At 43.6% G+C, this 14,357-nt stretch overlaps 1 protein-coding gene across 2 annotated transcripts in view; it reads left to right on the top strand.

The window, feature by feature from the left end:
* Positions 1-14,357, top strand: part of LOC133371212 (pre-mRNA 3'-end-processing factor FIP1-like) — a 63,424-nt gene that overhangs the window by 46,132 nt on the left and 2,935 nt on the right. For both annotated transcript variants that reach the window (XM_061598391.1, XM_061598390.1), the window contains exons 9-14: positions 800-905; positions 3,565-3,736; positions 4,885-4,911; positions 6,350-6,407; positions 8,637-8,692; positions 13,269-13,437. In XM_061598391.1, coding sequence (XP_061454375.1) covers positions 800-905; positions 3,565-3,736; positions 4,885-4,911; positions 6,350-6,407; positions 8,637-8,692; positions 13,269-13,437 — 588 coding nt within the window. The remainder of the gene's footprint in view (positions 1-799; positions 906-3,564; positions 3,737-4,884; positions 4,912-6,349; positions 6,408-8,636; positions 8,693-13,268; positions 13,438-14,357) is intronic.

The following is a 14,357-nucleotide window of genomic DNA, read 5'->3' as shown; positions in this document are numbered from 1 at the left end:
GCACATCCACATGACTTTGGACATATTGATTTTTAATTGTGTTTTTATTCTCCCTTTTGTGTCTTATATTGTATTTTACTGTGTTGCAATTTGAATTCTACAAAATGGAAACTACAATTCCATAAAATACAATAAGGGGAAAAGAAGCAATTAAAATCATACTTTGCCTAGCAGAGTACATTAGCTTTATTTATTTGTTTATTTATTATTTGATTTATATCCCACCCTTCCTCCCAGGATTGCTACAGCAGGCAAAAAAAATATCATTAAGTGGTCTGCCAAGACCCTCAGCAATTTTCAAGTGGCCCATGGGGGGAAGAGATTAGGAACCACTGGCTTAAAGTGTTGTTCTTTCCCCTGGAGACCCTTAGAGAAGGGACTGAAAACCCCACAACTTCCAGTCAAACCCTGAGATGTGGAAATCCTAATGTTTGCTACTGGATGAGGTTCTGAGATGGCTCTTGTGTCTGTGCCAGTGAATGCTTGGCAGTTAAGTCTTTGGGCCTCCCTAATTGGCTTTCAGGAACACCAAGCTCCTTCTGTGATTTTTTTATATTTCATTCAGGCAGACAGAAAGAAGATGCCCATGTCCTTTCTGCAGAAGATCTTATGGCTGAGGGTCTAAAAATATACACCAGAGCTTGATGCAGTGTGATCAAGCTGTTAATGCACCGTCAATCCTTGCATCTTCCTCCCTGTTTGTACAGGCTGAGTGAGGGGAGAGTGCAAGTGTACATCCGGCCAGCTGTTGGCTGCTGGTGCTGAACCTAAATTGTTGCTTCTCTCCCTTTCTAACTAGAAAGCTGGGTGGGACCATCGATGTGATTGGCGGACAGGCAGGCACTATTAGAAGGGTAGAAGGACGGCGTCGGGATAAGCATGCCTCTGAGGAAAATCCCATTCAGGTAAGAAGTTTGTCCAGGCATTGGGCCCCTCCAGACTACAGGTATATTCTGCAACATGTTCCAGACACAATCATACTGCATTAGTGGTGGATTTCTTCTACTTTATTAGCTGTTGTGCTATGCTTCCCCACTTTATTGCTGTTCAGAGGGGCTTTAGCGCAACAAAAGCAGGACAACAATAAGCCAGAGCATTTGTGATATAAAAAGTTACAGGATTTAGCATGAAGTTACAGGATATTCACTGCCTGAAGGTGAGGTAGTGTGATCTCAAATCTTTTGCTGGTGCAAGCAGTATTGAAAGTGGAATTGCGTGCAACTGCCCCGGTAACCGTCATGCACAGATCATCATGAATGTACCAAAAAAAGGGTGTCTGGAGGGGCCTTGTGACCTTTGTTTCTCATCTAGTTCACTTTCGGGTACACACTTTATCTTCGTGCTCTGCTTATGGCTTTAAATCTAGACTGGGCTGACTTCTAGCCTTTTTGTTACATTTAATTTTCATTACTTGTAATTTCCATTACGGTGAGAGGAGCTGGGAATGTTGAGTGACAAGATTTGTTTTTAGTGTCATGGGCTTCATTTGAACTATGTTGTAAGGTTTAGGTCCAGGCTATCTGTCAGACCGTATCTCCCTATATGAACCTGCCCAGGCCCTGAGATCTTCAGGAGAGACCCTTCTCACGATCCCAACACCTTCACAAGTGCGACTGGTGGGGACACGAGATAGGGCCTTTTCGATGGCTGCCCCTAGGCTCTGGAACTCCCTCCCTAGGGAGGCAAGAATGGCCGCCTCTGTGCAGTCTTTCCACCAACAGCTAAAGACTTTTTTCTTCCAGCAGGCCTTTGGAACTGAAGGTTTTAAGGGTAGTGACTGAAGAGGATGCTGTATGTTATTGTTTTGCCTGTATGCTCCTAAACTGGGTTGCAGTATTTTAAGAGTAATTGGTTTTAACATCTTAATACTGTTTTAATGCTGATTTTATATGTTTATATGCTTTATATTTTTATAGGTTCTTAATGATGTGTACTTGTTTTTATCTGGAAGCCGCCTTGAGTTCCAGTTTGGAAAAAGGGCGGGGTATAAATAAAGATAATAATAATAATACTAATAATAATAATAATAATAATAATAATACTAATACTAATAATACTAATACTAATACTACTACTACTACTACTACTACTACTACTAATAATAATAATAATAATAATGTCTGTAGTTCCCTGTCTGCATGCCCATAATGCATACAGGCCAAGGGGCACAAGGGGCTTTTTCTTATTTTTATCCTCCTTAAAAAAAACTGCCTCCATGACCCATTTTCCTGCCCTGTCCCTCGTGATGCCATTGGCTCCCATTGTCTTAGTTGCTGTGATGTCATCAAGTCTGGGCATAGAATGTGATAGCAGCACAGAGGCGGAATGCGCGTCTTGTACGCGGATGGTCCTGGAGACGATACGTAGAAAAAAGAAACTTGTGATGCTAGGACATGAAAAAGGCCATTTTCAGTCAGAGCAGTCAGTACTGGGCTAGATGAGTAAAACAGTGCCGTATATTCAGCTTTTTGTTATTATTATTATTATTTATTTAATTTGTATCCCGCCCTTCCTCCCAGCAGGAGCCCAGGGTGGCAAACAAGGCACTAAAAACATTTTAAAACATCATAAAAACAAATCTTAAAATACATTAAGACAAAATAGTGTTAAAAACATTTTAAAAACTTTTTTAAAAGGGTTAAAAACATTATTAAAATCATATTAAGCAATTCAGACATAGACCAGGATAGCTGTCAACTTAAAAGGCTTGTTGAAAAAGAAAAGTCTTCAAAAGGTGCCGAACAGATAGCAGAGATGGCGCCTGCCTAATATTAAACTGCAGAAGGATTGGCTAGACACTGCAGGTTTCAAATGACCACCTGGTTTAAATGCTTCATTTCTAGCTTGAATTTAGCCTGGAGGTTTTATCAGTTGCCCTCTGATTTCTGCCACCTTCCCCCGAGTGGTCCTGTGCCAAGAAGCAATCTTTTCCCATGGTTGTTTGTACTATGTGGAACGTAAGTAGAAATTTTGCACCTGTAAAATATCAATTCTGCAACAGGCTTAAATTCTGCAGATGAAGTGTCTTCGCAGAGTTTTTCTTTCTTTTGTATAATTTAATCTGCTTTTGCCAATTGTTGTGCCATTTAGAGTCCTTGTTCAACCTCCTCTTTGGAATTTGACACTGCAAGCAGGCAGTGTCTAGCATCATGTTGTTTTTAATGAGAAGTTGAGAATTCCATACAAGCTGAATTCTTCAACTTTATTGTTATACGGTCACAGACCCATTAAAATAAATAAAATGCATAATCAATATGACATCAAAACAGTTAAAATACAGAAATACAACAGATAAGGCATAAAAGAAATTACAATTAAGAAAAAAGAATCCTCTTACGAATACTTTAGGCAGGGAAGAAATCCTGGGCAAAGTGAATTCCACATCCAGGACCGCATTCCACCATTTTTTCTGCACTCCCATGAAACCATAATGGAATGCATAGCATAGCATTCTGTGCAGGATGCAAGCCCTGACAGAGGAAATCAGTTTGGCTTCAATTGATGGGGAGGCCAGTTTTTGTTTTAAACCAATCTCTCTTCTGTTCGATATACTTTATTTTAAAGGTCCTTGGGGATCATGGGAGCAAGTCACAGCAGCCCCAGCAAGCAGCAGCACAGCAGCCACTGGTGCCACCAACAGGTCCTCCTCCACCACCAATAGGCGGTCCACCTCCGCCCCATTTTCTCCATCCTCCTCCGCCAGTTACTTCTGTCCCACCACCTCTTCATCCTCCAGGTAGGTGCCTGCTAGTCTAGACGACGATAAGCTGGTCCAATACCAGCAGTGCTGTTTGAAATTCACTCTGGCCCAGGCAGACAATTATAAGGAATGCAGGGTGGGCATTGCATGCTCACACACCTGATGTCTGTTCCCAAATGCCAGATAGCTGTGACGCGCTTCTTTTTCTTGAGTTCAAATTGGAGACATGCTTGGCTCATGCCCTTCCAAAGGCAGTGTGTGCTTTTGACATTTGTAAGAAGAGTTCACCTTTAAAGGATTCCATCCTCTCTTTGTCTTCGCAAGAAATGGGAAGAATTACCCTGCTTCTCAGCAGAGGTGGATTGCAAGGAGGTAAGGCTGAAAGAGTAAATCTTGCAGAGACATAGCAGCCTTGTTGGCGATCTTTGTCTCCATTGCCTTTAGGCTGGGTCCTGTGTGTGTGTGTGAAAGAGAAAGGGAACAGTATGACAAAACATTTTGTCATTCATTTGTGTTTTCCTGTACTTATAATCAGGGTCTTTTAGGCTTTTCATTCCAGCCCCGTTTGAAGCAGGCAATTTTGAGCTACAATATTTCTCCTCCTGCCCCCATCCCAGTTAATTGGTTCCCTTGTCAAACTGCTCTTACCATCAAGATGCCTTTTCTGATGTTCAACTGAAATCTATCCTTCTGTAACTGAAACCATGAGATCCAGTTCTGCCCTCTGAGGCAGCAGAGAATGTAACAACACATATTAGTACATTTATAATAAATTCACTAATGGGCAAAAAAACCTTGTGGTTTAAGAACGTACCTATAGCCAACAGATATTTCTATCAAACTTTAAAAAGCAGGGAAATTGGGCAGCTATAGTGAATGCACCAGGGGAGCGGGAGACCTGATCTCCTCTCTGAGATATTATACTGTCCTGAAAATTCGTCAAAATGCAGTCTTTCACATCCCAACCCATTTCCTGTGTAGCTTGGAAGAATTTGGTAATATGTGCTTCTGAGCATACGGTGAGTGGTGGCAACGCCTGCAATCAGGGCTGCATCTCCAAAGATGCATGTTTGATGGTGTGACTACTGTGTGACTACTGTTTCCACAGAGAATCTAACCAAGAAAAGATGTAGAGGTGCCACATATTATGTTGCTGTCTTAACTGGTGTATTATTCCCACCTAGGTTTACCACCCCCAGGCCCTATTCCAGGTAAGTATTTCTGTTTACTTTGAATAAGGGTAGCAAATTTAATCTGATCTAATTGACCTCTACTGGAGAATACGGCATTTGAAACAAAAGTCTATGAAGAACAGCTGGGTAGCCTTGGGCTTAAGTTAATTGTTTTAATTGGATGAACATCGGTAGGTAAGTACCACTTAGAATAGCCAGTCGACATGGTGCCCTCCAGATGTTGCTTGACTCCAACTGCAACTCCAACATCGTCTCTCACTATTGGTCATGCTGGCTAGGGCTGAGGGGAGTTGGAATCAAGCAGCATCTGGAGGGGAACCACACTAGTGACCTGTGAAATCATGAATTTATCTATTTATAATGTTTATGGGGTGGGAGAAAACACCTTAAAGAATAATGGGGTGTGGACGACTCAGGGGTCTGAAAGCCTGTGTTGTAAGCTGCTGAGTCAGAATTAGCAGATCCAAATCCAGACCTGGTGACCACGTAGAAAAGAAACTTATTTAGGTAGGCTGTGCTCAGGACAGAGCGATATGTCGTGAAGACGACAGTCATCCTGTGGAGTCCTCTCTCCCCCTCCCTTCAACTGTATGTAATGAAAACCTAGCACAGGTTCTGATATTATCACATTCTGTGTTCCATGCCCTGCATCGCTGGCAACTAGTGGAGGAAAGGAGAGGAGAAACTTGATGCAGTTTGGCCACAGGTGTATGTTTTATGACACGTTAGCTGAAGATGCAGGAGGAAACTGAAGAGGGGGCCACTGTTTTAATTGGCAGCTCCAAGTTCCTTGTCACATGTAGCTCCGCCCTGAGCTCGCTCAGGAAGGGATGTCTCCATTTGTTCACTATATTTTTGTCCCATGTTTCAGACTACTAAAGTCTCCCAAAGTGACTTGCATCAGTACAAAAAGAGAGAGAGAGGCCCTGCCACCAGGCTTACAAACTTAAGGCAAGGGGCACGAGGAAAGGGATGTGGAGGAGAAAGGAAGAGGAGGGAGATTAGTTTTGCAAGGTTGAAACAAAATGGCGAGCTATAAGAAGGCATTTAATAGCCAGTACAGGCCAGGCTGGCCTTTCCTTCCTGGCGATATTGCTTGAATAATAGTTGGTGGCCTTTGTTCCTTTAAACATTGAATGGGGTCAGAGTGTGTCCTTTTCCCCTTGCTTCTGCAGTTCCAGAACTACTGGCACTTGGAGCTGGCAGGCAGGGGTGGGTTTGAGCTCCCTGAAGCTGCTGCTCCTTCGGCTGATAGATGGGGCCAAGTTGGTCTCCCCTCTGCCATGATGTCGTTCCTGGGAGGCAAGGAGAGCAGCCTCCCGGTGGCGCTTGGCAGAGTGTGCTGCCCTTCAGCTCTGTGGTCCCAGGGCAACTAAACTGAACAACATTTGGGGTAGGTGGGCTTTCTTTTCCCACCCACCCCCAAGTCTTCCAACCATTGTGTCTTCGTCTACAGGGCTGTTTCCTCCCCCTCTTGCTCCACCGCCAGCCCTTTTGATTCCAACCCTTGATGGGTAAGTGAGAACTAAATGGGTTACATTCAGCGAGTATTGTGAATCGTTAACACCTTGAAATGACCGTCTTAATATTGTCTCATCAGTAGGCTGCAAGAAACGAGCACACTTGTGCTTGTGGGCACGTGTGACTTTGTGGCTGGGAAGGTTTTGGAATATGCTTGTGGACTGCTCAAATGCAAATCAGCACATTCTTTTACCCCAGGCTGAAATTGGCCTCCCTTGTCTTTGCCAGTTTATTGGTTCACTGTGGCTACGCGACTTGTAAATTTATCATATTACTGAGGGTTATCTTGTGTGTTTCAGCCACAAGTCCTTGGAGTGCGGTGCTAGAATCGATAGACCATAGAATAGTAGAGTTGGAAGCAGCCATTGAGTCCAACCCCCTGCTGTGTGCAGGAATCCAGCTTGAAGCATACCTGACAGGTGGCAATCCCAGTTTTGTAGATTGCCAGATCTAGCACTTGCATGTTTAAAACACTTGTGCAGGGGAGGTAAAAGCAAAGGGAGAGATAGGCTAATTGGTGGCTTAGCAGATGTAGGTCTCCGGATTGCTCCAATTTAGTGAGAAAGTCTGACCCAGAAGCTTTTTGTAGGGGTAAGGAAGTATCACCTGACCTGCTGAGGATAGTGTGTCACACCTCCCTGCAGTTCCCATCTCTGGCTGCAGCTGAGCAGTGATGTACAGGCTAAATTCTCCTGAACATCTCTCCCTTGCCCCTTTTTCCTAGTTACCAGCTTGGGACTTGTTGTGGGCAAATATTTGGGCCGATGGTGGTTGTTAATGTGCAGAGCATGCAAAATGCTCTGTGTGGGGCTTCCCTTGAAGAGTGTTCCAAAATGATAGCAACATGCAGCAGCCAGGATGTTTTCTGATGAGCGTTTTTCAAGCCACTTTAACACCAGTACAACCAATTGCACTGAGTTTTGTTTGTTTATTTATTTATTTATTGCACTTGTATACTGTCCCATAGCCGAAGCTCTCTGTCATTTCTGTCTTTCCTCCCCTAGGCCCGGTTTAAGACCTTGGTTTTTACCTATAAAACCCAAAACTGCTTGGGGGCAGGATTATCTGAAAGACTGCCTCTTCCCGTATGAACGTGCCCATAATTTACTAACAGCAGGTTCATATGGTCATTTTATGAGGTTCTGATTTGTGTCCCACCAACAAAAGAGATTGGGTTGGTAGGAAGGCAGGATGGGGTCTTTTCTGTGGCAGCACCTCAGCTATGGAATTCCCTCCCACGAGAACCTTTGGCAGGCAGTAAAAACATTTTTATTTTGCCTGGCTTTTACTGGCTTAAATTATGAAATTTAAGTATCTTTTCTCTGTTTTCTTGGGGTTAAATCTTTTGCTTTAATTTTGGGTATATGTTTATGTTTTTACTGGTTTCATTGGCTTGGAGGGCCCTTTTTATGGCCGAAAGACAGTCTGGTCTAAAAAAGTTGATACAAACAAGTAAAAGGCAGGGAGGCTAGATTAAGAACTCTTAATGCACTCCTTCCCTACACTGCCAAGTAATTTATGGCATTCACTGCTACAAGATGTGGTGATAGCTTTAAAGGGGGGATTAGACAAGCCTTCCCCAATCTGGTGCAACTTCCAATTTATTGGACTACAATTCCCATCCACCCCACCCAACATGAACAATGGTCAGGGATGATGTGAGTTGTAATTCAAAACGTCTGGAGGGTATCAGATTGGGGGAAGGCTCGACTATAAAAACTCATGGGAAAATTTATAAATTTCACTGGATGTCAACCATGCTAATTAAATGGATCTCCATCTTTATAGGTGGCATGACACTGAATTCCAAGTGCTGGGGAGAGACTAGTGAAGGTGATGGGCTTGAAGCCTGGCTTGTGGGCTTCTGTCACAGTGGGAAATTGGATGCTGGACTAGATGGACTCATCCAATAAGGCTCTTCAGTGGCTTTTTGCATCCAGCTCCCTCCATTCTCAGCACTCCTGGGTTTTGACTGCAGTGGAATAAGGGGGAATTGGTAATAGCTAGGGCCACGTGTCAGTGATGGACAGTGCTGGCATGTCCAGCTAGGAAGGAATTGGCCTCTTTAAGGGAAGGAGGGCTTATAGGCACTGTGAAGGACAGACTCTTTTTAGGAACTTTGATTTTATTTTATTTTTCTCCTCCTGAATTGATGATGGGGGACTAGATATTGTTAACCAGCTGTTCTTGTGCACTCTCTCTGTCCCTTTTTCTCCTCAAAGCCAGGCTGCCAGCTACAGCAACAGACAGCCACCTCCATTTGGCTACAACTCCACAGGTGAGCCTCTCAGAGGTGCTGCTGCCGGGTGGAATGTGCTGCCTGTTGTGGTTCCTGTGGATTTCCCAGTTCACCTCTTGGCCAAAAGCCTTGGACCGTTCCCTGACTGTCAACATTTTGTCTGCTCTTGGATATGACCTGCTGCTAAACTCTGGTCTCTGCACACGTACAAGTGTAGAAGAGCGCCCTGAAATGCCACCATGCACTGTGGTCTGTCTTCTAGGCCAGCCATCTTTGAGCTGCCTCTTCTTGTGGGGCTTCCTTCACTATAGCATTAGGCTTGTTCATTCCCACACCAGCTCCTGAAGCTGAGAATGGTGGTTTGTTACTAAGTTGCAATCTCTTTGAAATTTCTCTCCTCCTCCACCCCTCCCTCTACCCATACAATAACCTTTCTGTCCTTAACGTGTTCTCAAATCCACCTGCACATACTTGCGCCATCCTACACACCGTCACAAACCTGCCCACTTACTGGCTCTCCTCCATTGCCTGAAGAAAATCAGCACCATACTCCAGTGGAATCACCATTTTGCCAGGCTTCCCATGTTTTTATTAGCCGCTTGCTGCTTCCTGGTCTGTGTCAGAAACATGCGGAAGCACCAGCCATCCTCCCTGAAACCGTAATGCCCCACTTTTCCTTACCGACTAGAACGTGGATGGCCTAAGCACAGTTCTAGGAATGCAAACTATTAATACTGTTCTATGCTGACATCTGAGTAATTTGCTGAGCTCGTCCCTGCCGCCCCTGCATCTGCTTCTAGGCGGTGGCTTTGTGTGCAAATCCTGAACAGGGTGCAATCTCTCAGTTCCGGATTTCACTGTGCAGTGCACTTCCCTCGGCACCCCACTGCCAGTTTAACGTCAGCGGCATTTTGGAGTTACTTGAAGCAGCCAATTATTTTATGTTTCAAATGCAGGCCTTGAGTTTGCCGAGTGGAAGATATTGACCTTTGCTCTCAGCTGACAGGGAGGTAACAAACATGTAAAAGGGTGGGAGGTTCTGATGAGGGAGGCTACTATGTTCATTTTAGCCAAACAGGATGTAGAAAAAGAGGTGGAGCCCTTCTGATATTTTGGGCTGCAGTTCCCACCATACCTGAACTTTGGCCACACTGGTTGGGGCTGATGGGATTTGTATTCCAAAACATATGGAGGACACCAGGTTGAAGAAAACCAGCTTCAGTGACAATGTGTTTGCATATCTTAACTCCATATTAGTTTCTCACTTCTTTTTAATTATTTCTCTACTAGAATAAAGAATTCTCTGTAAAATTAAGAGTATTCAGTTTATTTTCTTGCATACCCTCCTTCAGACTTTAGGATCAAATAGATTCTGTTGAACAGAGCAAACTTTCTTTTCAATGCTAGGTCAGTAACGAACAAAATAACATTCAGGAATGTGCCAACCTAGAACATATAACTAAGACCCCAGGGGCATCCATCTTGGCCTAATGATTCTAAAATCAACACAGGGCAAGTGAGTATGGAAGTTAAGTTGCCATGACACAAGAGGATTCTGTCCCCTTTGCCAGGTATCCTGTCCAGCACACCAGCTGCATTGAGTGTATATACCTGATAGAACTGAGATTAGTTTACCCCCAGCCATGTTATTTCCTGAGAAACTCACTGATTGGTAGAGAAAGCCAAATGGTGTAGAGGCTTCTGCTCCGGGGGAACTTCACCATGCATGCCAAGTCTTCCTAGTCTGGTACCAGTTAGAAATTTGTGACTGCTTTGAGACCCATGGCTCTCACACCATACATAGAGCTCAACTCATGCTGTAGCTTGGGTTCTCGTTCTAGACAGTAAGAGGGTGCTCCAGGTTGTGTGTGGATTGTTAGACACATTTGCTATGGCTAGATCACTGGAATTACTGTTCTGCACTTGGCAGGATTCTGATGGTTTGATAGGAGATATTGTGTTTATACCTATATTATAGTCAGTCTGATATATGATCAAGTCATTGTTGAAACTGGGTGTCCATCTTTGCCAGGATGGCTTAGGGGCTATTTAAGAAGGTCTGCTCCAGGAGATTTGTGGAGGCTATTGGATTCCAGTATGCTCTGGGAGGATACAGAGAAACTCTGCTGTTACTTTGGTAGATGAAGAATATAGTTTCTTCTATAATATTCTCTGGCAATTGACAAGGTTGATTCCTACTCATGAACAGCCTCAGTCCCCAGGTATACTGAGAGAAGAGGGCTGTGAAATGGGTAAGAAGACAATTCAGATTGCAATTGGTGCAAGATTCAGACTGAATCTGAGCAAGCATGGCATAGGACTCCTGGTGGCAGTGGAGAAGCATTTTGCCCCCTCTGCCTTCATTGCATCAGCAGAATGTTTGGATGAGAGACCATGTATACCACTGCATGATAGTGACCCATCTTCAGCTCCCCATAACAATTCCACTGTTCTTTCCCCCCTTTTTTCTTGCTAATAGTCACTCAGATCTAGTCTAGCTTTTAACACCCTGAGCCAGGGGTGTCAAAGTGACCATGTGTCAGTTGTTGAGGTTTGCTAAGGAGTAGTGCTTGGAGTTTTACAGGCTTTAGATCCATGGGTAATAAAGTTGTGGAATGAAAAGGATTGCTGAATAGTAAATAAATACTTTGCAGGGGAAGGGAGGGTTCCTCCACAATTATTTTCGCAAAGGGATGGTTCAATGACCTTTACATCTATTTTAAAACTTGGCTTTTTAGGGAAGGTAACTGAATGAGTGGATGACAAATCTTTCCTAATCCCATTTCAATTTCACAATCTGGTAAAGGGAATAATGAGATGGCCTCACTAGCGTACCAGATGTTGCTGAACTAAAACTCACATAGTCTCTTACCATTGGCCATGCTGGCTCACGGTGATGTGAGTCCACTATACCTGACTATAGTGCCATTATAGATGATCTGTGTTTGGAAGTTGGTGAAGAGAACTCCTCCCTCTTGATTCTTCTGAACACAGTAGCAACTGGTGGCTCCATGTTGGTGGGGCAATGGAATCTGCTCCAGGTTTCAGTCTGAACTTTTAAGAAGCTATCCAAAATGCTTCAGCTCCTTAAAAGTTCAGACTAAAACCTGGAGCAGATTCCACAGCCCCACTGACATGGAGCCACCATTGCTTTTGAACCTCTCCAACATCTATTGATATAATGGGTGATGTCTTTTTAATAAGCCATACTGAACAGTTAGTAGATGTGCTGGGTCTAACCTTTGAGTTGTTATCTTCTTATTTCTGTCAATGCTGTTAGCTCAGCCATTGGGGATGACATGGTGTTCCCCAACTCTGGTTTATCACCGGTACTAGATAAAGTCACAGGAAGAGACCATCTGGCCTTTGGAGGTGGGTATCATCAGTATGCCAATGATACTTGGCTGTGTATAAATCCAGCAGCAGCTGTCTCTGTCCAATCCCTAGAGGCTGTGGTTGAGTAGATGAGGTTAAGAAAATGGATACTGAGTCCAGAGAAGATAGAGGGAATGCTGGTAGGTAATCCAAACAGTCTGAATGTTGGGATGGTCCTGCCTGATGAGATTAGGAGCATCACACTATTCCTGGATAATCAAGTGCCACTAACAGCTGGGAGTACCTTGTGTCAGTTACATCAGCTATACCTCTTCCTTGTAATCTCTAGGATTGCTTGCTATAATGCACTTTATGAGGGACTGCCCTTGAAGATGGCTTGAGGCTTCACCTAGTGCAAAAGGTTGCTGCCTGACTCCTGTTGTAGGTGGATATAGTCAGCCTTTTCTGCAGCAACTACATTAGCTACCAATTGTCTAATTCAGGGCATTGATTCTGGATTTTAAAGTGTAGGATCAATGTACCCTAGAGATCATCTTACTAGCCCAGCCACACTTTTATGATCTTTATGTGCCCACATCATGTGGGGTAAAGACCTCTTGAACAAGCAGCAGGGCTTTCACCACAATTAGAACAACCTTTCTGATGAAGCCAAAAGCTATATGGCTCTTTTAAAAAAAGGGTATAAAACCTACCTCTCCAAAAGGCCTATGATAATTGAGTGGATGTTTCAGGATATGTCATTTTGCTTAAATTACACTATTAACAGTTATTGTTTGAGACTTATTTTATTGTTCAGCTTGTTAGAAGCCAGTAGAAACTTTGAGATGAGATGCATGTTTTAAATAAGTTTGAAGGATAGATTCTTGAGATCGTCCCATTTCATTAGGGTTGAGGGAGCAGCTAAGATTGGTTTTCAAGCTGGGCTTGGCGCTTCTAGTTAGTATTGCTTGTCAGCTTCTGCAATAGACAGCTTGGACAATAAGACTTGGACAGCTGCCACAACTGAGCTTTGTTACCCTGTCCCAAATTTAAATGCATTTTTAAAAATTATATATATAAAAAGATTTAGTCAAGAGAATGTGGTAGTTTGATTCAGACACATACATCACTTCTAACTGAAGAGTTAGAATTGCAGAAAACAGTCCATTGTGTGCAGTTCTTCCTGGGTGAAGAGTTTGTCATAGGTTCTATTATGGCTTTTGTGGAGGACCAGGGCAAAGACTCGGTCCATCATGTAATTGTCTGAACTGGATGGTGAGACTCCATTCCATCTCCACAGATTCAGGTTTCATCAGCTACCCTCCCATTTCAACATCTCACACGCCCTGGGTGACTACGGTGGACAAAGGCTCCAGTGCTTCCGATAGTGGTCACTGGGAGTACTCTGGCTCAAGGAGGGAGAGGGAAAGAGACCGGGATCGGACACCCACCGCCAGTGAATACAACAAGTAAGTGTTAGTGTTGCACTGGCTAAGTATGAAACTGATTTTGGGCACAAAACTCAACATCCAGAAGAACATGGTTTTGATTTTGTAAAGAAAATCAGATCCTTCAAGGTTACAAAACTGTGTGAGGCGTGCCCAATGAAGTCTCAGAAAGGGAGCTAACCATGATGTCCAGTAGCCAGGAGGTGGTACTTAAGTGCCCTTCATAGCTCTTTCCCCTTCCTTAAACTTAGCATGATTTTATACAGGCTTCAGGTGTTTGGGGAAAATAATCTTGCTTATCCTGGTACAGCATAGTTTATTAGCATGTACAACCTTGTTCATGAAATATGGTAGAAAAAAGGGTTTGCCCAGAACATGGCTTTTCCATGTTTTGCTTTGGCCTCTAATCCATTTTTAAGATGATTCAGCAAAGATAGTTATAAATATCCACACTATCTTTTGGCTGCTTGCTACAGACTGCTGGTTGTTGTTAAGCTGTTTAAAACACAAACATTACACTGTAAAAGCAAAACAAAAACACCCCCCCTCCAACAGCCACAGGAAGCTTTGGCAGCAGACTAATAACAAACAGTATCACCTTAGTCTTAGTTGCCGCTAGGGAAGAAATGGGGCATTTGATCAGAAACACCTCAGCCATGACAGCAAAGGATGGGTCATCTGCATCCTTACTATTTGGAGGGTGCTCACAGCTCTCAAGATCCTTTACTGTGGATTTTTCAGAGCTCACCAATGCCCTTCAAATGCTTCAGAAATGACAATAGAAGCCTTCCTATGTTTTGCGTGCGCAAGTCTGGAATGTCCTTGGAGCCCTGTGCTGGGTAGTGACTTTTTGCTGCTGTTATACACAGAAAAGTTGCCTTAGATTTGTGTGTGTGTGCACGCGCGCATGTGTATACGTTGTATTTTTCAGTGCATTTCCA

Source organism: Rhineura floridana, chromosome 16 (genome assembly GCF_030035675.1).
Source record: "Rhineura floridana isolate rRhiFlo1 chromosome 16, rRhiFlo1.hap2, whole genome shotgun sequence".
Classification (NCBI taxonomy): Eukaryota; Metazoa; Chordata; class Lepidosauria; order Squamata; family Rhineuridae; genus Rhineura; species Rhineura floridana.
The sequence above is the reverse complement of the archived record's forward strand: the minus strand, read 5'-3'. Positions and strand labels throughout refer to the sequence as shown.